Source organism: Pleurodeles waltl, chromosome 1_1, assembly GCF_031143425.1.
Source record: "Pleurodeles waltl isolate 20211129_DDA chromosome 1_1, aPleWal1.hap1.20221129, whole genome shotgun sequence".
Lineage (NCBI taxonomy): Eukaryota > Metazoa > Chordata > Amphibia > Caudata > Salamandridae > Pleurodeles > Pleurodeles waltl.
Window position 1 is genome coordinate 640135685 of NC_090436.1, and position 26591 is coordinate 640162275.

At 46.7% G+C, this 26591-nt stretch overlaps 1 protein-coding gene across 2 annotated transcripts in view; it reads left to right on the top strand.

Annotated features, from left to right (window-relative positions):
- COMMD10 (COMM domain containing 10) overlaps nucleotides 1-26591 on the top strand; it is a 769929-nt gene that overhangs the window by 152847 nt on the left and 590491 nt on the right. For both annotated transcript variants that reach the window (XM_069226680.1, XM_069226671.1), the window contains exon 5: nucleotides 8326-8436. In XM_069226680.1, coding sequence (XP_069082781.1) covers nucleotides 8326-8436 — 111 coding nt within the window. The remainder of the gene's footprint in view (nucleotides 1-8325; nucleotides 8437-26591) is intronic.

The window sequence follows — 26591 nt, forward strand, 5'->3', positions numbered from 1 at the left end:
GTGAAATTATTGTGACTGCATCCTAATGCAAGAGATTACAAGGGGGTCTGTCACATGGCACACAGTAACTAATTCCACCAGCAACATCTGAAGGAAAATATTCTGCAATCAATTAGATTAATTGGACAAGCAGCATCAGATATGAAGTCAAAACAATTAACAGGCAAAACCAGGGAGCAGTTGGTTACAAGTAACAATTACGTATAGCTGGTGTTTGGATGGAAAAGTCCCTCTCATGGTGATGAATGTGCACCCCGGCCCTGAGTGCCCCAGCTGGAACAATATCTGGATCACCGGTGCTGTGTTTTTCTTCCAGTCATGGGCAAACATGGATTGAGTGTGTGCCATGACATAAGCTTGTTTCAAGCATTGCTGTCTAAGTGGACCAAGAGGGGAGCCAAAGTGCTTTCCTCATATTGGGTAAAGGCTACTAGTAGTTAAGTAACACAAGCATGGTGGTGGCAGCATACTGCGTAGTGATCTGTAGCAATGAACAGGCCTCTTTAGCTGTGTCACTGGAGTGAGGCCAACAGGCACACTCATGTAAGTTCAACTGCTGTGTGCTTAATTCAACTGTGATCTACATCAAGTTAGTATGTAGCGTTGTGCAATGCACGTGTGGTAGCATGCATGGGTGCAGTAAATGTGTGACTTTGAGTGATACAATACATATAAAACTCTGGGTTCCATTTTGGAAGGCCCAGGGCTGACAGGAGGAGCATGGGGAGATAGAGGATTTCCCATAGACATATTTATGGATTGCTGCATTCCTGAGAGCTGGGTGGGAAACAGACTGGAGGTATGAAGAGCCAGGCTCTTTCAGTATACTTCATAGTGTGGTCTTTGACTCTGAGAGAGGTCACTGGAAAGGGGTCTAGGCACATCTTAGAAAGGAGATGAGGCTGATACGAGAATCATAAAGAGTAGGGCTAGGGCTTTTGATAAGCCTTTGATGCACACATCACTGTGGCTGACTTCCAGGTGTGAACCTCTTGTCACTCCCATGGCCGGGGTTGTGGGGATATCAGATTTGGAGTTACCACTGCTGTGACAGACTGCCTTCTGCAGGATGGCCAGTACAGAGGAGTGGACGCTTCAAAAGGAATCGGACCCCCTGCACAAACTTTAAAGACAAAGTCACTCAATCACAGTTTGATGTCTGGATAAGGATTATAAGAATGGAAGCTTAAGCCTCCCTCCCCTAAAATTGTCAACTGCTAAGCAGCTCGTCAGGCTGAATGCCGCAGAAGAGAAGCTCTACAAGCAAGATGTCTACCTGTGACCAGGATTGGAACCTAAGATTTGCCATTTTCCCAGCTGGGTAACTGGGACATCACCCAGGGACAAGCAAAACCACCTGCCTGGCATCACCAGTGCCTGCCAGCTTGCCAAGACAAATTTCCCATGTGAGGAAGAAGAGAGAGCTTGGAGGGAGCGACGTTATTGTGAGGTGTGAGGAACTAGCTGCTGCACCGAACGTGCCGTCACCCATGTGCAGACTCAAGTTAGAGACCCTGAGTGCCAGAGTGGGCTGCTAAAACGTTAGCCATTGCTGCTCCGATCTGGTCACACCCTGTGTGCAGGTTATTGTTGGTGAGACGTATGCCAGAGGGGGCAGCTGTGAAGAGTACATTACCGTTGTGCCGGTTGGTTCATAGCCTGTGTGCAAAGTAAGTCGGTGAACCCAGATGCAATGAGTGGGGCATCATGAAGAGTAAGAGTTGTCACTTTGCTTTGTGATGCCAAGAGGAAACTCCACTGTGATGGACCTGTGAGTGCCAAAACCCTACCTGCACTTGAGAGCACGTCCCCCCTTCTTGTAAGAAAGATCAGATGAGGTTACAACATCATTAGAGGGAGCAACGCACATGATCATCTACTGCCTCGGCAAAGCAGAGAGTGCTGCTCAGCACCACCAGCCACTGCACACCTCCATGACGTCAGAGCGTCCTGGGGACTCTAGTACAGAAACCTCAGTGGAAGTGAGTAAGACTAATCAGAGTGCTGAAGATCGCAGTGAAACTTATTCTGCCTCACAGCACCATGGGTGCTAAAACACTCTTGACATTAGAAGTGGGAATTGAACTCCTAAGACTCGGGCTTCTAATGGGGCAGAACCTGAATGTCACCTCTCATGAATGGGAAATAACCACTATCAATAAGGAGAAGGAAGTCCGACTCAGGGACTTGCCTATCTAACACAAGAGTACTGACCTCAGGAGGACTATGTGTGGGTTTTGTTTATGCCATATTTTGCTGCCTGGTATGCTAAAGACGTCTTGGAGACATTCAGAAACCTTCCCTGGGAAGGCATTCTGATCCATTGCGTACGACTGGCTTTGTGGTTTGTAACTCACATTTTCTTGCTTTGCATTTGCGGGCTTTATTTGTTTTAGGCTGTCCAATGTGTCTTTGTCCCTCCCGTGGAGCATAACCTGTTTATGGATTTCTTCCAAGAGTGCTCAGTTTCTGTAACCAGGCTTTTACATTTTGCTCTTATCACGTTCGCTGTGCATTGTAAGACAGCGGTCAAATTTCAGGTCTCTGTCTTCCGAGGGAGCTCTAAGTTTATTTTTCTTTCTCTGTCTTCAAAGTGAGAGGATATATTTTATATTCTGGGTGTGAGAAAGGGGGTGTTTTTTTCACTTTAATTCTATGCAAGGTTTTCCTGCCTTTTTTCATTTGTTTTGCCTGCCTCTGTTGCAGCCTCTGGGTTTTGCTGGCACAATGACACCTTTGGATGCTATGCGCTGTACAGCTTTATTTTACCTACTTACTAAAAGTCTTTTTTCTAGTAGACAACAAAATTTAAATGTCTGTAAATGAACTATGCAAATATTTCATACTATATATAAGAATTAAGAGAGCACAAATGAATCACTTTTTTTGTAAGTGTGCTGGAAACAAATATTGGAATACTAGCAAAACAAATCAGTGCACTAGGTCAGTGGTTCCCGCTGTACAGCTTTATTTTACTTACTTACTAAAGGGCTTTTTTCTAGTAGACAACAAAATGTTAATGTCTGTAAATGAACTATGCAAATATTTCAGACTATATAAGAATTAAGAAAGCACAAATGAATCACATTTTTTGTAAGTGTGCTGGAAACAAATATTGGAATACTAGCAAAACAAATCAGTGCACTAGGTCAGTGGTTCCCAACCTGTGTTCCAGGGACCCCAAGTGGTCTGTAACTGCTTAGAAAATTAAATAATATTAACAGATTAGGTCCCCATCTTTCAGTAATTACTCAGTGGGGGATCCATGGATTCCAATAAAGATACAGTGGAGGTGTCTGGGCTCCAGTAATGATGAAGTGGGGGTACATAGAAGTCAAAAGGTTGGAAACCACTGCACTAAGTGATGCCATTTACACGCATTATGGTTTGTGCACTGTATAGTTTTATCAGTAAAACTGTATGTCTGTGAAAATGTAATGGACGTTTAAATTGAAAATGTGTTGTCTCTAATGGCAGTGCACTACCACACCATGTGTACTCCACTCTAAACTTCATTGTAGGCCAGTCTACGCACCTCCAGTCTAGCCCGCTCCATTCAGTGTAACTCTACGACACTCTACTGCACTTTAATCCACTCTATGCCACTCCCTCCACGCCACTCCACTCTGCTCCACTTCATTCTGTGCAACACTACTCTACTCCATGAAACTCTACTCCTTTCTATGCCACTCCACTTTACACCATTCAAGGCCACTCTGCTGCACTTTGACATTCCACTCTATCCCACTCCACTTGACTCTACAACATTCTGACACTCTACTCCTCTCTACATCACTCAACTCTAAGACACTCTTCTACTCAAATCTATGCCACTCCACTCTAAGCAACTCCACAACCCACTATTCCACTCTTCTCCACTCTGTGACACTCTACTCCACTCAAGGCCACTATACGACACTCCACTCTTCGAAACTCCACTCTGCTCCACGCCATTCCACTCCGCTCCACTCTACTCTCTGCCACTCCACAATATGACACTCTACTCCAAGCCACACTATGCCATTCTACTATACACCACTTCACTCTAGGCCACGCTACTCCTCTCGATGGCACTCCACTGTACAACATCTAGACTCTAAAACTCTCTGTGCTACTCTCCGCCACTCTATGCTACTCCACTCTGCGACACTCTGTGCTACTCTATTCTACCACACCCCATCCCAATTCACTCCACTCTACAACACTCCATGCTATGCCACCCACTCTGACACTTTACTCCACTCTACTCCACTTTATGCCACTCTACTCTACGCAACTCCAGTCTACTCTACTCTGACACTTTCCTCCACTTCATGCATGGCCACTCTATGCCCCACCACTCTCCACCCCTCCACTCTGACAGTCCATTCAACTCCTCTCTATGCCAATCTACGACACTCTACGCAACAAAGTGCTACTTAACTCAAGGCCACTCTGTGCAACTCCACTCTACAACTCTACTTCACTCTACCACATTCCACGCTGCTCTATGCCACTCTTCTCCACTCTATGCCACTTCACTCTATTCCACTCTACAACACTTTGCTCTAATCTACAGTACACCACTCCACTCTGTGACACTTTGATCTACTCTATGCCCCTTTCCCCTACAAACCTCTCCTCTACAACACTCCCTTCCAACACTCGATGCCCCTCCGTTCTCCACCCCTCCATTATACAGCACTCTATCTGACACTCTGTTCTACTCTAGGACACTCTACACCCCTTCACTCTGTGCCGCTGTACTCCACGCCCCTCCACTCTAGGACTCACCAATCTTTGACACTCCACTGTATGACACTCCATGCCACTTTACAACACTCCACAACACTCTGCACCACCCCACTCTATTACACTCAGTGCCACTCCACTCCTGGATTTTCTGCTCCGCTGTACTCTACTCCACTCTACAACACTCTGCTCTTCTCTGTCATTCAACTCTACGACACTCTACTCCATGCCTCTGTAATCAACTCTTCAACACTCTACTCCATGCCATTCTTCTCCACTGTACTGCACTCTACACTGCTTTTCTCCACCACTCTACTCCACCACTCTACTCCATTCCACTTTGTATCTCCACACTACTCCATTCCACAACACACTACTCCACTCCATGCCACTCCATTCTATGCCACTCGACTCCACTATACAATATTCCACCCTTCGAAACTCCACTCCTCAGCAATCCACTCTATCCCACTCCACTGTATCTCTCCACTCTACCACACTCCACTGTATCTCTCCACTCTACCACACTCCACGGCTCTCCACTATACAACATTCTGCTCTATTCCATTGTGCACCACTCTACTTTGTCACGCTATGCTATTTTACTCTGACACTCTATGCTACTCCAACCTACAACACTTTGTGACACTCCACTATACGACATTCTATACCACTTCATTTTACTACACTCCATAACACTTTACTCCACTCTACAATGCTTTATGCTATGCCACTCCACTCTGACACTTTATACCACTTTATGGCACTCCACTCTATGCCAGTCCACTCTATTCCACTCTACGACTCCTTACTCCACTCTAAGACCCTTTACTCCACTGTATGCCAACCACTCTACATCAGTACACTCTGACACTCCACTTTACTCCACATCACTCCATGCCACTCTCTTCCACTTAACTCTGTGGCAATCTATGCCACTCCACTCTGACTTTACTCCACTTTATGACACTCCACTCAACAACACTCCCTGCTACTCCACTGTGCTCTACTCCACACCACTGTGCTCTTTGACACTTTACTCCAATCTATGTCCCTCCGCCCTACAAAATAGTGCTCTATGACACTACACCCTTACACTCTACACCACTACACTCTGACACTCCACTCTAAGACACTCTATGCCCCTCCAGGTTATGCTCCTCCATTCTACACCCCTCTATTCTACTCCCCTCTTCGTCCTTCCATTCTATGGTGCTCCACTCTGACATTCCATGCCACTCTGCAATGCTCCACAACTCTCTACACCACTCCATGACACTCTACTCCATTCTGCCCCAATCTACTCCACTCTACGACACTCTGTGCCACTTAACTCTAGGCTACTCTACTCCACTCTAAGACACTCCACTCTACAACACTCCATGCCACTCCACTCTACACCACCCTACTCCACTCTACGCCATCCCACTGTACTCCACTACGCCACTCTGCTCCACTCTACATGACTCTACTCCACTCTACGAAACTTTGCTCCACTCTATGCATTATTCTTCACTACAGGCATTGTTCCCCTCCCTCCACAGTGAGTGCTTCTCACCCTGGAAGTCCTCCCTGGCCCGCTCCCACCAATAAAACAATTGTACCGCCTGCTGAGAAAAGATGGTAAATATTCTTTGATTTCTCCTGAGACTCTGGCAGAATCCGTTGAAAAAGACCCATGGAGCCCAGGTCTCCCTAGTTATTTCTATTCTGGGAAGTCTGGATTTAGGTGAGCGATACCTACCAGAAGCGCGTGCCACCGATACCTCCACACCTAACGCTGGCCAACTAGTTATGTCATGCTCCGTAGAGTGGAAAATAGGTTATTTTAAAAAAGAGATCCAGTCTCTTGTATTGTGACCATCAGATAGCAAAGCTAGTTTAGCTCATTTTTTAAGCATTTTGTTTTGAGCGGCGTACTTGTAGTTTATGAAGATGGACAGGAGCGTAGTTTGGCCAGTAAGAGTGAGGTGTGAGCTTCAGGTTTCCCAACAACCACGCTGGCATATCATGGTAAAATACATTATCTGAGAAACAGGGCATGAGAAGGGCTAAAGGGCAGTGGAACTGGGGAGCAGTGCAGTGTGTTGGCGGTACTTAAAACAAAATATTTTGTAAAATACCCAACTTTTTTAATAATTTCAAAAGAGAGGACAGGATAGCGAGTATGAATCTGTTTTAGTCTGTGTGTGCATGTCAAAATCGTAGGTGAAATCCAAAAGACACCTCACCATACCCGTCTGAAAGCACCCCCATCCACCCCCCGAAACTACGTCCCTGTAGAAGATGGCTTTAATTTTCATACACGAAAGCCTATCCTTCGTGTATGAAAAAGTGGGAGGTTGGAGCGACTCTACTGGCGATCCGCTGTTTCCTGCGTATGTCACAGAAGGTAATATAAGAAGAGATGTGTTTGTTTTTTAACACTACCCTGGGATGAGTTCAGTATGTTTTTTTATTTCCTTGAAATCATCTGACAGAGTGCGGGTCGCTCCTGTAACGGAAACACGTGATTCTAAATATCTTGCATTCCCTGCACTAGTCTATAAATAATTGCCGCAATAAGTTCACCTTGACACGTTTAGGGTCCCCTTGCAAACCACACGCATGACATCAAACGCCTTTCCAGGGTAGGTACATCATAGATATGACCGCCACCGACTATGTACAACGACCTAAGTAGCCTCTGCTGAGATCACTCAGAAAGTACTACCGTACCCTGTCAGGAGTGTGAGACGCTATAGCAGTGCGACAAAACAGTAAATCTATAGAAGGCCATATGGAAGAGTGTGCAGCCTCCAACTAGATCAGGTGGAGGTAGTGTCTGCTCTTCTTGTACTGGGTGCTTTTAAGAATGTGTTATTGATGGTGAAGGGGGGGGGCATTTCTTCGAGCACAAGCACATCAGGTGTCTTTGCATGGTTATTGAAAGGCTGTGCAATTAGACCGTGTTTAGCTCCTGTTACAAGCTTAAACTGCTCGCCCGCCATATTTGGAGTGGCCGTGCCTTTCTGGGTTTGGGGCCACTGTGGCCTCGTGTTTCTGTTACCTAACATCTTTCACGATGAGTGCACAAGCAAAATGCTTCTTTCATTCACGCTGAAGGATCGTGGGAGGCTCCCAAATGCGTGTGACATTTGCGTAGAAGTGTGCAGCTGCCCCACCAGCATACTTGACGGCAAGTGTCCTTAAGCTAGCGTGGCTAACTAAGTCTGCTTCTTGCCTTCACCTCGGTGCAGCCCTCAGTGGCACAATAGAGGCTGCTGTTAATTTCATGTTATTTTTGTGTTTGTATTTAACGCCCGGGGGTTAGGGTTTAATGCAGATCTCGTGCGCACATGCTGTCGGCGCAGCTGTGGGGACTCTCCGCATTTTTGCTGATGCAAAACGCTTGCTGCCAGTCTGCTCGGGCGCTGAACCGCCTGGCTCTCAAACATTGCAAGCGCGTTCCGGCATCTGCCAGGTGCTACTGGCCGGGGTATGCGCACTGTGCCGCACCCCCGCCCGCGCCTAGAGTCAGAGGCCTCGGGAATGCTGCAGATCCCTCTCGACACTTGTCTCCACAGCCATGTTAATCAACGCTTTCTTTTTTAGCTCGAGACAACTGGATGGCAGCTGAACCTGCAGATGGCGCAGTCTACCCAGGCCAAGATGACCTCTCCGCGCGCTGTCCTCGAGCTGGGCGTGAGCAGCGAAGATTCAAAGGTAGGGAGCCCACCGTGAATGTTAAGCATGGCGAGCACGCAGCTCGACTGACATCGAAATACCAATGCCGGCCAGGGAGTTTGCTGCGTGACAGAATGGTACTCAGGGGCGGAGCCACAACTGGTGCAGCAGCAGGTGCAGTGGTAGCGGTGCCCAATGCCCCGAGGAAGCCCATTGGACCCCTATATTTGCTCTTCTTGCTTACCCAGCAGCAGTCATAATGGCCTTTTTCCATGACTGCACCAGGGCCTATGGCATCCTTGCCATGCTGCTTAACTCACTTGTGTAATCACCATGGGTGTAGGAACCGTGAGGGAAAGGGGGATTTATTCCCCACAGTGTGGTCGCAGGGAATACTACCCCCCCTTCTAAATTTTGAAGTGGCAAGTGAAGAATAGACAATTGCAGACAGGACATGTCTCTCTGAAGCTAGATGGCACATTGTCCCATTGAAGCACTGTAACCCGTGGAGCAAACCATGTGGGGGCTCAGTGACCTCTTTGTTATGTTAGTTATTTAATTGCGGTCATTGAAGTGTTGAGTCTTTCTAAAAATCGGTCTATTTGTCAAACCAGGTAAGCATGGTTTGGTATGCTATGTCATTCTATATGTCATTGCTGGCTAGGCTTACATTTTAAGAGAGGCTCAACACTTCACTGGCCACAATTACATAATTATCAATATCAAAGAGTTCTTTGGGTCCTCACAAAGTTTGCTCTTTAGGTTAGAACTCTTCAAGGAGAGAGAGGCGCCTGAAGCATGATTTGAGACAGGCATGCTATTTTGCTATATTTTGTTCTTCAGGGTCTGTGAATACATTCCAAAGGGAAAATCACACCTTTAAATCGTAAGACTATGCACATGTATGTGTATAGTGTCACTTTAATTTCAGGTGTAATAAGTGTTTTCAATTCCATATACTAATCGTAAGACTATGCACATGTATGTGTATAGTGTCACTTTAATTTCAGGTGTAATAAGTGTTTTCAATTCCATATACTAACAGTAATTGATTAACTGAAGTCAAAGCACTGACCGTTGGTGTTAAACGGGAGAGGGAAGAATGTAAACTAACCCTACAGTCCCTGAAATGCATGCAATCCTGGATTCAAATCCCAGCTTCTCCCCGTGACAAAACTGCTTGCTCCTCAGCCTTGGTTTTATTTCACTGTGATTCATTTTTCTTGACCATGCAGTTTGAAAGTACAGTGTAGTAATTCTGTACTGGATATGTGCTCTTCAAAGACGTTACATGTATATGATTAATATACAATAATATTCCTTTACTTTTAATAACATTAGAGGCTATGTATATAGGGAACAAACAAACTGACATTTTGGGTACCTCGTAGCAACATCGTCAGGGCATGTGGGTAGTCTTGAGTGTTTTAAAGTACTTTTAATAAGTGTCACTTAATTCGATTATATAATCGTATGTACTTAATTAAACACTGACAAATGTTGAAAATATAAATTTTTCAATTTTAAAGTATTTATGATATTTTTTGTGACATTTATGGTGTGATTCACATCCTTTAATGGCCTGGCTCGTGTTTTGCTTCTTAGAGCCAAGCCTGACCAATAGTGTGGCTCTCCCCAAGGCTGTCCATCACCCACTCCCTCCAGAAATTTAGTTTTCTTTTGCACCCGTGACTAAAACCCAAATCATCAAAATGAGGATTCTTAAAAAGATGCATGTTTCAAAGCCTTTTGGAATTAAAAAATAACAGTCTTTGGCATACACTGGTACGTTACCCTCTACCCCTCTCACGCCACTCTGTTGTCAGTTCTCATTTACATAAATGATTAAAATAAAATCACTTAATGCTTCTCTTCACGGTGTCCCAGAACTAGGCTACATTATTATGTTTGCACTGTCACATTTTCCGTTTCGAGCAATAGCTCAGAGTCCCTTTAGTTTGTTTAAACCTGTTACATACAGCACTGAGAAGCTGTGTGACTGTGGGGCAAACAAATATACCGAAAACAAGTTGTGACTATCGGGAGAATAACGCGTGTTATCTACTCTATTGTGAGTGTTCCCATCTGTTATAAGATACATGAATGAATAAAGTTGTATAGCTGATCAGGCCCTGACAAAACAACACTGCAAGTTAAAATGTGTTAAAAATATTTCATAAGAGCGATTGAGGGGAGATGGACCCGAAAAGCCCGGTGCCAGTTTCACCTACCTGTGCACACGTTGTATGAGGTGGGTTTTCTCAAGTTTCTTTGCAGAAATATTTGAAAGCTCAAGGTTCTTTGAAGAAATAGTAGGAAACTCGCCATTCTTGTTGACAACGTTAAATGTGATTTTGTGGGGCAGCCCCTCATTGTTTTAAGTTGAAACTTAGAATGCTGTATATTCAGTATGGAGAAGGACTCGTTGAGTAATGCAGCCAGGTGTAGTCCTGTGTTCCAGGAGCAGTGCCAAGATGGTGCTGCTTAGGACCAAACCTTTTACAGCTGATAATTCAAACATAAACCACCTTCAGAGTTCAAAACATCCCTTAAAATTCCAAAAACACAGAGCAGGGGTCCAGCGTTTTCTTTCTGGATGGTAAGACACTAGAATACCACACGTCATTCACCTTGAAAAAGACAAGGAAGCAGGAGAGGAAAATAGGAAGAAAAGATAGAGATAAGGACAAGGGACAAAAGAGGCAAGAGTGGTAAGAAAAGGGAAAAGAAAGCAAACAAATGAAACATTTTACATCATAATATATTCTTTCCGTTTTCCAGGTAGCACTATGTTACTGATGCATTTGCGTCACAATGTATTCTTTCTATTTTAGAGGGTGCACTCTACTTCTGGTACATTTACGTCATAACATATTCCTTCAGTTTTCTGGCGAACACCCAATTTTTGTGCTCCATCTCATTGCTAAAGTTGGTTACATCTCCCTAACCGGAGAAGTAGTGGACACTAAGACTGCGCAGAAAACTCAGTAATATGGCCCAACTGTGCAGAAAGCTCATGAACTTTTCTAGGGCAATAAGCGTATGTTGAGGAAGAATGGGAAGAGGTAATGGTACCACCTCTCCTTCTAGAATTGTTACATCAAAGAACACATCGTCAGATAAACTTTTACTTTCAGGAACATTAACTCAGCTACTGTCTCTGAAAATAATCCCCATCAGTCACTTTAATAGTTCAGTCTAGAACCCCAGTGACCCTAATAAAATTAGACCATTTGTCACGTGACATTTTGTTGAGCAATCTAATGTAGATGACAACCTGCACTTCAGGATAATTGAGTCAGACCTTTAATTTTTCCTTCCTAAGCAACCTTCAACTTTGTTTTTTTTTAAACATATCTTTATTGGTTTTCCTCATAACAGATGGTAAACAGTTTTGAAGGATCACACCTCATTTACATTTTGCATGCATGTCTCATACAGTTCTATGCCATTTCTCTTTAAAATGCACCAGTTATACATAATCGCCTTATCCACATGGTACTCCATTACTATAACTGCAGTGACCTAAGATTCTTCACCTGGGGTGGAAGAGATCTATAGAATCGATGGGCATATATGGATGTGACTTAATACTAGTCTCAAAACGTTACACCCTATATTCCAAATCAGTCTCAGCTGGGTGAGCATAAATGGCATATGCAGAGTATTCTAGTTGTGTATCAAGTGTTGGGTCCACCTCAGAAAGGGTACCATAAGATTTGTAATAATGAACTAAAAGAACTTGAACAAACAACTTAAGCGTTTCTGGGGTAAGGTCTTTTCCACAAGGTCTGGCTTGTCCCCAGAGGGGATAGTTTAGCCACCTCCATGTCACCACACTTCCGTACATACCAGGTCTCTGTGGTGGGGAAAGGGGTCAAACCACTGTGTCGAGGCACCCATCGGCTGAAGCTGGCGTGCTCTGCCCACTGTACATGTGTAGGTGTCTGTCCCCTTAGGTAGTCGTCAGTTCACAGGCGTTCCTCCAACCACTCCTACCGTTCTCAAGCAGTCACATCCTGCCTCCATCCTCCTTGTCCACTTCTGTCAGATCCGAGTCTGAGTCTCAGTTTGGGGACTCCCAGAGCCCCAGCATCTCCGTCCACAGTTGAGCCATAGGGCGTCTTCGGATGCACCTGGTATCTTTCCTACGAAGTATGGCTTCCTTTGCTCTAGCCCAGGTAGTAACATCACGCTCCCATTACTCAACAGTTGGGCCTGTCTGTGATTTCCACATCAGTGCAATTGTACGTCGGACAAACACCAGGGCCAAATCAAAAAATCTGGTTCCTACTTTACCTACCTACGGTCTAGGGAAACCTGCCAGTAAGCAGACTCCCACTGTGCCGACAGTGTACGTCCAACGGTTACGCCTAGCCACACCAGGACCGCAGTCCAGAAGGTCTGCAACACTGGGCAGCCCCCACAACATGTAGAAAAAATCTGCGTCCAGAAACCGGCACCTCGTACACCTCCAGTCTTCTCCTCCGTATATAAGTCGCAATCTATGCGGTGTGAGATACGTCATGTGTAAGTGATTGCACTGTATATATTTTAACCTGGAGTTACATGAAACTGCTTTGGGGTAGGCCAACATCCTGTCCTGTCCCATTCCTTGTCTAATATTTCACAGTTTAATATAGCCGACCATCTGTCTCTCAGGGTCCCTAATTGACTCTGTGCCATACCCTTAGAGCATTGTAAAGCCATGTCACTTGTCGCCCTGTCAAGCAAAGGGAGAGCATCAACTCTAGAACTGAGTGGTGAGAAGGCTCGTCCCTGTTCTGGCCCCAGAGCTCCAGATATGTGCGTAGCAGCACCTTGTAATTGTGAAATTGGTCACTGGGCAAGTTAAATCGCTCCTGCATCTCCTCCCTTAACAGAAGGGTATTCGCTTCATAACAGTCCCAAACTGTGGTCACCCCAGTCAAGGTCCAGGCTCGGAGTTGGGTTGCCGTAAAATATCCAATCGCTGCCCCATGAGGTAATCTGACCAGTGGTATGGCCAGCGCATACAGTGGGGCCCTTCCTGTCTACACTAAACTTCTGCTTCAACAATGCAGAGTATTCTGCAATAGCACACTCAGGTTGGCTATGTGGACGTCAGGCCTCAGCAATTTGGCAAGCAGGAGGCTTATGTGTGGGGCCAGTCCCAGTGTGGTCAGTGGGCACTGGCGGGTATTGTCCTGCCATGCAGCCACCCACTGCAGCTGCACTGCTATATAGTATAATTCAAAGTCTGGGACACCCAGGCACCCCTGGTCTGATGGGCGTTGTGACACTTCAAGAGAGAGAGCCTGTGGCTACCCCCTGTCCCATATTAGCTCCTTAAGTAGTCCCCCCAGTTTTCTGAACCATGCCCCGGGGATCCACACTGGAGGGTTAAAAAACAAAGTAAGTGTGGGAGTACTACCATCTTAGAGACACACTCGAGCCATCAGCGACAGGTGCAGAGACCTCCAGAAAGCCACACTGGATCGCACGGATCGAATTGCTTTTTCCAAATTCCCCTCCCTCATGTCATCCAATTGATGGTACACTTGGATACCCAAGTATTTAAATGTTGCTGGTGACCAGTGTAGCCCTGGTGGGAAGTTGGTAGGCTGCGGGCAGTGAGGCTCGCAAGGAAACAGATGTTTTCTGTCTATTAACCTGCAGTCCCAATATCTCTGCAGCGCCATTTAGGCACCGAATCGCGTCACCCACCTCCACTGAGTCCCCGACAAATACAATAGAAGATTATCCATGTAAAGGGGTATACCATGCTCATGCCCATCTATCACTATACCGCTCCCCCGTCCCTCCTGTCTTAAGCATTCAGCTAGGGGCTCAATGGCCAAAGCAAAGAGGAGGGGTGACAGCGAGCAGCCGTGTCTGGTGCCTCTGCAAACTGCGAATGAGGCCAAAATGGTTGCGCCCGTATCGACTTGTGCCGTCGGTCTCATGTACAGCTAGGTCACCCATCAAATCCAGTCCTCACCCATGCCCAGTTGGTGCATCACCTCCATCAAGGGGTCCCATCATACAGAGTCAAAGGCCTTTTCAAGGTCCACTGACATAATTAACGTTCCCGGAAGGTTCTGGACCCCAGGGTGGTATAGGAGGTGATACAGTTGCTTCAGTATAGGGGAGATGCTGTGTTGAGGGACAAAGTCATTTTGATCTACATGGACCAGTTCCTGAACATGGGGGTGCAGCCTGCTCGAAAGAGTTTTCTCTGGATTTTAAAGTCCAGGTTAAGCTTTGACAATGGACAGAAAGCCGTGATAGGTACCCCTGGGCAGTCAGGGGAGGAGAATCACAGTCGCACTCAGTGTTGTCTCCGGGAGGTAGCCCACCCTCAGTGCCTCAGTATACACCTTTTCCAACTGGGGAGTTAATATATCCACATATGCCACGTAGAATTCAGCTCGTAGGCCATCAGGGCCAGCTGTCTTGTCCTTGATCATTCCTCGGTTTGCTTGTTTAATCTCTTGCACAGTCAATGCCCTATGCCCCCCCAAAAAGCCTATCCTGGGCCTCATAGGTCAGTATCGGGAGTGGGAGGCAGTCCAAAAACCCTGCTAGTGAGCCATCTGGGATGGGTGCTGAGTCATCAAATAAAGACTCATAGTACCGCTGAAATTCCTCGTTTATGTCCCCAGGGGAATATCAGTGTGCTCCCAAGTCTGACGTCAAATGTGTTATGGGTGCCCCCCTTGCCTCACGGTGTATCACCCATGCCAGTAGCCTTCCTGATTTGCCTTTCTCATTGTGGGCTTTTCTGTGTATGTTTTATAATCTGTGTTCAGCAGGAGCTAGTGAGTAGTACGATCTCTTCCCTGGGCATTATCTAGTGTATGTAATGTGGCCTATATTTTCCCCAGTTCTATGTTAAGGTCCCTAGTAACTCATGCAGACTGCCCCATGCAAAAACCCCTTGTGACAACATTAAATGCCTCCCACTGCAGGAGAGTAGATGATGCAGTGCCTTGTTTAAAAAAAATATATATATACTACAATGGCTGTCCACATTGTATCCCTACAACTTGGGTTCCCAAGTGTCACCAGCTGGAGGCGTCCCATTGGAATCGCCAGCCTGCTCGCTACCAGCCGCAATTCCATCAGCAATGGGCTGTGGTCCGAGAAAGTACGGCCCAGATATTCCGTAGTGATAACATATTGGCAGTAACTCTGAGCACAGGAACCTATCCAGTCTAGTGTGCACAGCATAGATATGGGAGTTAAAGGAGTAGTGTTGCTCTCCTGCATGCTGTGTGTGCCAAACATCAGTAAGCTCCCAGTGGGGGAACCAAGCTTGAAAGCCATTTACTATCTTGTAGGCTAGAGTCCCTGGAAGCGGGTGGGGTTAGAGCTATTGTAGTCACCACCAGCAATTAGGTCGCCAGTCATCAGTTGTCCTAATGGGGCAGAGAGTGTATGGAGGAACGGTAATTGCTCTTGGCATGGTTGGGTGCACATATGCTGCCTAACGTGACCTCTGTCCCTAGTAGCCATCCTTTAACCAGAACATAACTCCCTTCTGTATCTACAATGGCCTGCCGAGACTCAAAGGGTGTTCCAGCTCTTACCCAAATGAACACTCCTCATGCAAAGGTGGAGTATGAAGTAGAAAACAATTATCCCTGCCATCTACAGTAAAGACGATCCACCTCAATTCCCTGCTAAGTGGGTCTCTTGGAGCATAGCAATCTGAACTCCCCTACGTCTAAAATACCTGTTAATATTATGCCTCTTGGCCATGGAAGCCATTCCCCTCACGTTCCAGGACAGACACTTCAGGTCTGTATCTGCTGTGGTCATGAGGTAGTATGCCTGACCTCCTCCCGACCAACACATACCTCGCTCATAGCAGTACCCCCAAGACCAAATCCAGAACAAACCCCAACCATAAACTCCCCTTTCCCAGGGCCACATGGCAACGGCCAGTCACCCGAACTTTACAGTAGCAAACAATGTAACAAAAATGGAGATGAACTTCCACATAACCCTCAAAGGGCTGCAAGTGGTGGTGTAGTGAGGGGGGATAAACCAAAATCTGTGAGTCTGTGTCAGTCTACAGATATCCGGGTTACCAGAGCGAATCCAGACCCCCTTCCAGCTGGGTCGCAATGTAGGCTGCACCGCGGAGTCTGCTCTCCTTCCCGCCCTCTTTAATCATCCCCACTTCCCTCATCCCCAGCTCCAGAGGGGGGCAGCACCCCTACATAGTTGTGGTTACAATGATTCATTAAACAGCCATGTTGACCAGTTGCACAGCCCCCAAGCATTTATTCCGTCAGTTGTTAGATCAGGTCCTTCACCGATTATGGGTTTACCGTCAGTATGACTCTGTGGGCCAGGGTCGACTCTTCAGACTCCAACTCCGTGGATCACCTGTCAGAATGTAACCTTCGCTCTGACTCCGAGCTAGCCTGTGCCGTAAGTTCCCCTGCTGCCCTCAGAGCAGCCACTTGTTCTTTTTCTGTTTCTGATCTGGTCTGTTTCTTAGTAGCTGTACCGGCCCGCTGAGTCTGGGTATTCTTCCGTATTCTATGAGTGGTCCTTCTCCTTAGACTGCTGGGCTATCGGTGTTGTCCCCCCTTGTACACATCCAGACATTCCTAAGCTGCTTTAGGGTCATCACAAAAGTGGGTTGTGTCATCAAGAATGACCCTCAGTTTTGCAGGAAACATCAGGGAGTACTGGATTCCTTCTTCCCTGAGCGCTTTTTTGACTTCTGCCTATGAAGCTCGCCTGGACTGGACCATGGCTGTGTAGTTTGGGTACAGTGTGACAGTGCTGTTCCTAATTTTGTAGGGACCATCCTCACATGCCTTCCAAAGGAGAGTGTCTCTATCTTGGAAATGGAGGAGTTTTGCTACCATCGCGCAGAAGGCTCGGGCCACATCTGTCTGTAACCAATTCTCGAGTTAGGCCTCCATATCAGTTCCTTCAGTGCCCTCCAGTAAACCTACCATGCGGAAATTATTTCACTGTTTTATTCTTTCCGCATCTTAATCCCTATGTTCTAAGGTGCGCAATCTGTCTGCTAGTGGTGTTACTTGTTTGCTCAGCTCTGATTGCGCCGACTGCACCTCTCCCAGCCCCCTCTCCACTACTTTCTCTTTGTCCGCCAGTTTATTGTGCTCTGCCCATAGGAGGCCCAACCCCACTGAGGTAGCTCCGATGTCTTGTTGGAAGGTTGCCTTCGTATCAGCAATGGCGGCTAATATCCGATCGAACTGTAGCTGCTAGGACAGGGTCGAGTCCTCAGGGTCTCCAGTGTTCCCCCTGCTTGGACCATATCTGCACCGGTCCCCCTGCTGTGGCCATTGCCTGTTTTGTCTTAAATTTCCTCATCGTTAGTGCACAGCTCTCTGGGGGGGGGGCAGTCTCTGCACCTAATCACAGAAACTGTGGATTTGGCCACAACAGCAGCTAGGTCTTGGATGTTCTGTAGACAAGGCCTCCCATTTTGGCCCACTTGAGGTCAATCAGACAGTGTATGTGGTGCACAGGTCTTATCGCCCGTGGCAATCATAGTCTCTCAGCTCACAATTCCACATGGAGGAACATATTTTGGGGGTCCTAGTGCCTGCCTCTACCTCCTGGGCTACCTCTTAAAGGGGAGACATCAAATCGCAGTCCCCAGGGGTGGGCACCCCTCTCCAGCGGTGCCCCAGCAGCGCGTGTGAGGACGCAGTGTATTAGCAGGTCTCCTGCCGGCAGGCTGGACACTCCGCGCCCCAGACTAGTTCAATTTGGGGTTCAACTTGGGGTGGTGTTTGAGACTACTGGCTCCTCACATGTAGAATGTCCAAGCATGCAGTCGTCTGCCAACAGGTACCTGGAGTGGTGGGGCCCTATCAACAGTGGACCCTTAGTTAAGCTTGTTTGTTTTTGTCTTTTTTTGTTCTGCTGGCATTTCTGATGGACTGCCCCCTTCACGGGTGCTCCACAATCCAAGCAATGCCTGAGAAGATATGGCCACTGCAAGGAGGGAGGGGAGTAGCCAGGTATGTTAGGAAGTGTCACGAAGTCCTGAATGGGCCTGATGTCCCAGTTATCTCATAGTGAGTTCTAGCTGCAGATTCCTTACCTAAGAATTCCCTGGTGTCAGCTTTGAATCTGGAATTTTTCTGCTAAGCAGTACCCTGTGCGCGCCTTTGGGTGGCGTCATTGGGATCCGTGTGCATCATCCGGCTCTGTGTGTCGTCATCAGCGTCGTTGGAGCTGTCTGTGACGTCACAGTCTTCTATATAGGCACCACCCCGGCACGCGTCAGTTCTTTTCCTTCCGTACCGGTTAAACGCAGATCCAGGAAGAGCTACCCTTTTTCTTCGACGTTTGTTGAGGTTTTTTCTTGATTGTTTGACATGCCTTCGAGAAAGACAGGATTCAAGCCATGTGGTGCATGTCTTCGCACCATGTCGGTCACGAATCCGCACAGTGTGTCTCTGGTGTCTTGAAAAGGGCCACGATTCGACGTCGTGTTCCGACTGTCGGGCCATGGCTCTGAAGGCCTTGAGAGAGAGATCCCTCAAACTTCTGGTAGCCCAACAGCTGTCTTCGGTCGGGGCGACTCTGAAGAGGTCTTAGTCCTGCAGTAGGAGGAGGTTGCTCCCGGAGCCCCAAGTCCTCTTCCTTGCATTCAAGGTCATCGGGGCACTCAGGTAAGAGGCACAAGAAGAAGAAGAAGTAGTCCGAGCGGACTTCGACTTCACCATGCCCGTCGGCCGAAGAGGCGTTTAGGGAATGTCAACGTTCTGAGCAGGGTTCCGCAGAGCCGTCGCCAGGGCCGACTCTGCGTCTTCCCCCTTTTCCGGGGACCGGAGCGACCCCCGCTCAAATGAAAGAATTTTAAGAGGCTCTGCGCCTCAGTGGGTCTTTGGGCCCCGTGGGGTCATCAGGGGCCCCATCGAATTCGACATCGGCGGCTTCGGCCTTGGTGCCATTGGGGACCCCAGGATCCAATAGCGAATCCGGACCGGTGCTGGTCTCTCATAGTCGACCTCCTCCGTCGCCGGGTCCGACGTCAATGCTTCCTCCACCACCGGCATCCACTGGTGGTAGCCCCATCCTAATTCCGGATGATCCGGAGCAACAACGCCAACTCCGACTTCGATGTCGCAGATTAGGCCCAGATCATTGCCTGCGCCTTATTTTGGACAGCCAGGCACAGGAGAGGAGTGGGAGGGGTCTGAGGACCCTTTAGAGTGTGAACTGGAGCAAGAACAGGACTAGTATGAGGATCTAGGGGAAGCCAGTGGACTGGATACTTCTCCAGATACTGGCATGCTCTCTCCTCCCAATGTGGCTACGGAGGAGAAGGCTTCTTATGCCATGGTGGTGCGTAGGGCAGCTGAGGCCTTGGACCTAGACTTGCCCACGGTGCCAGTCAAGACAGATCTCCTGACGCAGGTGCTTCAGCAGGGGGGTGACTACATCGGAGCCAATGTTGCCCTTCAATGAAGTCCTAATGGACGTCCTTCTGGGAACATGGTCCAAACCCAGCACAGGGGCTCCTGTGAATAGGACAGTCAACCGCTGCCATAGATCTGCTCCAAATGACCCTAGTTTCCTCACCGAACACCCCACCCCAGAGAGCTTGGTGGTCCACTTTTGCTCAGTTTGACTCCTTCCTTCATGGCTAAATTAATTCCTTACTTGGTAACGAGGTTGAATCATTCCACATGCCTGTTTGCTTCACAGGGACATACAGCAATACTTTTCTGGAAAATTCTGCTCCTGGTTAATTACTTTTCTTGATTACTTGATAATTTAGCACTGATAAATTGGGGCTTATTATCAGACACCAAACATTCAGGTAGTCCTGCCCCACAAAAAAGGTCTTCTAGAAAATGTATAACTGAATCTCTAGTTACACACTCTACAGTTTTCATCTCTGTCCTGTTGGAATAATAGTCCACTAGGACCATAACAATAACATTCCCCCTTGAAAGGAGCATGGAAAGTTCCTATAATATCCAACCAGACTTTGCTCCAGGGGCTTTCAGGTAAATTGACCGGCATGGATGCCAGCAAACATGCGCTGGCTTTGTTGTGCCTACAGTTGCAAATCCTCACTCTCTCACCTATTTATCCACCATGTGATTGGAGCCTGGTCACTATAAATGCTCTTGAATCTTCCTCTCTGTCCTGCGCTTTTCTAAGTGTCCCTCAAGTCATCTTCTAATAATGGTATTTCTCAAACAAATCAGCATAAACACCTTTTCCCTTTTTAAGAGGATACTCCAGATCTACTCAGTCTCTTCCGGGACATTGGCTATGGCTTTAAGGTTTCCCATGCAGCTTTCTCTCTTATGGCCATTCCACTGAGGTACAGTCATTACCTTCCCCGAACACTATATCTTTCTCCAGTGCCTGTTCTCACTCTTGCTCTGAAATTACCTCCCTCTACCAACTGCCCACCTACAAATTTTACATCCTTATTTCTGAAAGAGACTTCACTCTGATTTTTTAATTGTTTTGACTTGGAATTGCTAGTGGTAACCGTAACAAGCATTCATTCTCAAATTGAAACACTTGGGAAGAACAACAGATCCAGGTTTGATGAGGAGGTGGGAGAGGGCAAAGGGGAAGCAATGTTGAAAGTTTTGTGCTTTATTGTTTTCTGCAGACAACTGAAACTTGAAAAGTGCCATTTGTTAAGACCTATATAGAGCGACTGTAATATGGAGAAGAAAGCTATCCCTTGCAATGCGAGGTATAGTTTTTCCATGATTGTAATAGGAAGCATTGTAATAGGAAGTTTCTCAGCGTCTACTTTATCTGTAGTAAGCATGTGAATCAGGTGTGGTAGCCTGTAAAGCATTCAACATATCATTAACTATATGAAAGGGAGGGATCAATCTTCCGTACTTTGTATCAGGCTTGGTTTCAGCTCTGTCTATTTGGAATAATAGTCCACTAGGACCATAGAAATAACATTCCTCCTTGAAAGAAGCATGGAAAGTTCTTATAATATCCAACCAAACTTTTCTCCATGGGCTTTCAGGTAAATTGACTGGCATAGATGGCAGCAAACATGCGCTGGCTGTGTTGTGCCTACAGTTGCAAATCCGCACTCTCTTACCTATTTATCCACCATGTGATCTGAGCTTGGCCACTATAAATACTCTTGAATCTTCCTCTTTGTCCTGCGCATTCCCAAGTGTCCCTCAAGTCAAGCTGTGGTTAATGCTGTTACCTTTAAAGGATAAAGCAGAGGTCAGTACAGCAATGGAACAACCTCCACCTGCACCTCAGGACCACACCATCACACCAGCTATTCAGAAGAGTACTAAAGACCTGGATGTTCGAATGATCATTCCTCCATGCAGCAGCATACAGCTCCAGTGCCTCGAGATCCTCACGGGTGATTTGCTGCACTATATAAATGTTTGATTGCTTGAGAGCAACACCTTTGAGAAGTGCATGGAAAGCAGCCACTTAGAGGAGATACAAATAAAAAAAGTTACAGGGAACGTTTATATGTAACATTTAGGCAGGTACAAAGTAAAGCTTTAGAATACTTGAGAGATGCAATCATGTATGTCTGTGTTGGAATTTGTTTGTAATGTTGTGCATTATATCAATACGTCTGTCATAAGATGGTGGATATACTTGTATTTTATTGGTGACTCTGTTGTGGCGGTATCATGACATATAAACTCTTACTCTTCTGCCACACTGATGGCTGTACTGTTGGGTTCGCTGTTGACTTTAGGTGTACCGTGGAACATATCTGGGGCTATACCCAAATTACATCTTGTATGGACCAACTTAACTGCTGAGTTCTGTTAATGTTCACCCAGCAAGTTGCTCTCACACAGGCACGTGTATATGTATGTGCAGGCAGCTGAAAACGTACAGCACTTAATGCTCTCTGATGAAGTCTTCTCAGAGTTTTACCCTCAGGCCTCACGTTCAAGTGCTACTCCTCTCTGGTGCAGATGGCTTTCAGCTAGACCCTAAAGAGATCGTGGTGCAGCTTGCCACCAGGAGCCTCAGCATTCAGTGCCCACCAGGCTCCAGGCAATATTGCATTTTGTGTCTGACCGCTGGCTGTGGGACCGGTGCGAAACTAAAGCCAGCAGGCAAGGAGAGACACATGCCTGTTCCATGCACAAGTGTTCTCTGAAGAATCTCTTGATGAAGTTGGTTTCAGCTGGAGGGGACCGTCTAGAGTAGATCACTTGACTTCGAAAGCAAAATGATCCAGCTGTAGTGTCCAGCATGAACAGAAGAATACAGGATTACAACTGTTTTTAATGTAAGCCAATACATTTTTGTGTGTAGTTTGCAGATAGCTTTTGTTGCTGAACATGTAAACTATTATGCAATTTTCTCAAATTTTAAGACATGGCAGCTCTTTGTAGAAACGACTAATCTGAAAACTTACCGTTTTGCCAAAATGATTTGCTCTGTTTCAGTATTACTTTGCCTACCCCACTTCAAACACCCCACAGATCATTGAAGCCTCAGTGCGGCTTACCCCCTCAACTTGGAAATCACTCCACTATGCTACTCTGGTTGATAGTGTACCGTCTCTCTCCTTCAGCCAGTTCGCTCACTTCCTTGGCAGGCTATTGTGCACTGCCCTATATGACCTTTTATCCGAACAGTGTGCTGCGACGGTTGCCTAGATTTGCTGTATGTGCTGCCCCTCCACTGTCGATGTGTTCCTCTCTCTGCATCACAGACCACCTTCTCCAGTCAGGACTGCACCCGCTCCTTTCCCTTATTTGGACTTATTTTGGCAGCTTTTATTTTCACATTCACTATTTCAGAGTTTTGCTTTTTAGTTTGAATATTTGACTGTGTTCGAAAGTAAATGGAAATTAACAGACATGCACCTCTCCTGATATTTGCATTGGTTTGTTACCCTACATCCCTCTTTATTAATTGAGTCATTTACCACTGGATACACACTTTAATATGTTCTTGCAACCTTGCTGCATAATTTAATGAGTGAAACAGCCGTATCATAGGTTCATAGTTGACAAGATACATGCGTCATCTGCACAATAACATACATGTTGTTGCTTGTCCTGTTGCACCCATGTAAAGGAAATCAACATTAAGCTTGTTATAGTGTTTTGTCGTGTGCCTGTCTGTGTTGCTTGGATGGTCCCCTAATAATGGCTGCGGTGCTTACCTTTGAGATATGTTTTCTTTCCAAGTCTGTAAGATCTGCATATCCTGAGGGATAGTTGTGCTAACTGAGGCCCTGGCTTGTATGAGAAATGTAACGTGAGGCATAACTCTCCTGTATATGTATGTATGTGTGTGCGTATATATTGTTGCACCTGGCCCTTTTTGCAGGGTCATCCCCAGTCTTTTTGCCTCCTTCCTTCTAATTTTTCTTACCAATTTTTGTTGGCTTTAGGGCTCTGGACACTTTACTACTGCTAAACCAGTGCTAAAGTGCATATGCTTTGTGTGTAAATTGTACTGTTAATTGGTTTATCTATGACTAGCATATTTGATTTACTGGTAAGTCCCTAGTAAAGTGCACTAGAGGTGCCCAGGGCCCGTAAATCAAATGCTGCTAGTGGGCCTGCAGCACTGGTTGTGCCAACCACATTAGTAGCCATGCCTGCCACTGCAGTGTCTGTGTGTGTGCAATTCTAAACTGCCAATTCGACTTGGCAAGTGTACCCACTTGCCAGGCCTAAACCTCCCCTTTTACTACATGTCAGGCACTCCTAAGGTAGGTTCTAGGTAGCCCCAGGGGCAGGGGCAGTGTATATTTAAGGTAGGACATATACTTGTGTGTGCTATATGTCCTAGCAGTGAAATACTGCGAAATTCGGTTTTCACTGTGCAAGGCCTGTTTTTCTTATAGGTTAATATGGGGGCTGCCTTTAAATATCCTTAAAGTACAGATTCCATTTAAGAGCAGATAAAAATGTGGAGTTTGGGGTCTCTGAACTCACAATTTAAAAATACATCTTTTATTGAAGTTGGTTTTTAAATTGTCTGTTTGGAAATGCCACTTTTAGAAAGTAGGTCTTTTCTTGCTTAAACCATTCTGTGACCATTCTGTTTGTGGATTGTCTGTCTGGGTCAGTTTGACAGTTGGGCTGTTTTGCCCCTCTCTTGACAGTTACACAAAGGGGGCAGGGGTGTAGCCTGCATATCCTTATGAGCCATCTGAGCTAGAGGGAGAGGTGCGGGGGGTGGAGTGGTCGTTCACACCTGAAAGGACTGTGCCTGCCCTCACACAATGCAGTCTCCAACGCCCTGGTGTGTGTCTGGGGACTGGCCTGGACAAGGAAGAATCTTGCAAGCATTTGAGACTTTGATTTTAAGTTTGCCAACTTCAGAGGCAGAAAGGGGTATACGAAGAAGACCCAAAACCCCAGACTTTTAGAGTCTTTCTGGAATCAAGAGGAAACTTCTGCCAAAAAGAGCTAGAGGAGGAGTAATGTCCCTTTGCTGTGTTGCTTTTCTGGACTGGCCTGCAGTTGCTGCATCCACCTGAAAAGAGTGCAAAGGTGAACTTTGCTGCGTGTCCTGCTTGAGAAAGTTCTCCAAGGGCTTAGAGTAGAGCTTGCCTCCTGTTTAAAGTCTCAGGGACACCAAAGACTCTGGCATCGCCTGCACGCACCGCAGCCTGGGCATCCCTGATGACGACGCTTCTGCTGACACTGGCTCCGCTGCCTGCACCGTGGCCTGTGGACACCGTTCGTGAGGGTCACAAATCGCTGTCCCATCCCGCACCACTGGCTTGGGCCTACCGACGACAGCGCTTCAGCAATGACAACGTCGCTGCGTGCACCGTGACCTGGTTACACCGTACGTCGCACTGCCCCGCTTCACACCGCAGCCCTGGTCTCACCGACCCCGCAGGAAGCAGTCACCGAGCTGCTGCCTGCACCATGACCTGTGGGCACAGCACGGCACATCGTCCCACTTCGCACTGCAGCCCTGACGCCATCCACGCGAGCGCACTTGATTTTATCAGCCCAGAGTTCAATCCCCGAGGTGTGTGACTTTAAGGGCTCGACGACTCCGGAACCGACACTGCAACGCCAGTGACACTGCTCTCCGGAGCTCACTGCAAGGATCACGATGCCCTGCAAATCCAAGGTACTGTTTGCGGTTCTTCCCGACACCGTAGCTGGCCCGCGACACCGTAGCTGGCCTGAACTGTTGGTTTTGTTACTCATGACGTCCTGATAGCCCCAGGACTTCTTACAAAATTCATATCTTTCACACTGTGTGTTGGATTTTTATTGTTTTCGTCTTGTTTTACACAGATAAATATTGGCTATTTTTCTGAAACTGGTGTGGTGTCCTTTTGTAGTGTTTTCACTTGTTACTGTGTGTTATGTGTAAATGCTTTACACATTGCTTCTGATAAGCCTGGCTGCCCGTGCCAAGCTACCAAGGGGGTGAGCAGGGGTTATCTGAGGGGGTATCTCCTTTATCCTGACTAGAGTGAGGGTCCCTGCTTGGAGAGGGTTTAAAACGACTGCTAACTAGAGACCCCATTTCTAACATATATACGCTTTGAAATCAGTTGAGTCTAAATCTTCCTGACAAGATTTCAACATGTTAGTATAGTTATATATAGTTAGTATAGCCTTTTAATGTATGCAGCCAATCTAAACTGCGCCTGCCAAACCCTAGCATACACCCCTGTTTTTAAATAAAAAGAGACCGCTAGATATAATTCTCAAAATCTGTGCATTTTACTACCTCTTCCATGTTGGTGGGCCTTTGCCATTGCATGTATATGGTATCGAAATCTAGCTAGAAAGCAAATCTGTACAGAGGACGGAATGGGGAACAAGTCCTGACCATGTACACTGCAGAGGAAGGAGGTGATGTGCTTTCATATTTCGGTTCAGGGACAGAGGCACCAGGAAGTTCCTCGGAGAGGTGCATTTTAAGCTCCTTTCTGAATTTCTGAAGCGACTGAGCAGGTCTGAGCTTTGGGGGGGATGCTGTTGAAGACCATGAGTGTGCAGCTTTTATTCGGGTTCCTATCTCTTTGTGTATTTATTTTCAAACTGATGTGATGGCTGTTTATGTAGCATTGGCCTCCTCCCTTTGACTTTTTGGGCATGTTAGTGTGGTGTGTTGGTTGATTATTGCCCGTTAGATAACATAAGCAGTCATGAAGAATGCCATTCAGTGGGTGTACCTGTACTGAGGGTAAAGTGCTCATATTTTTAGTCAGCCTCCGAACCCGGCCGGCT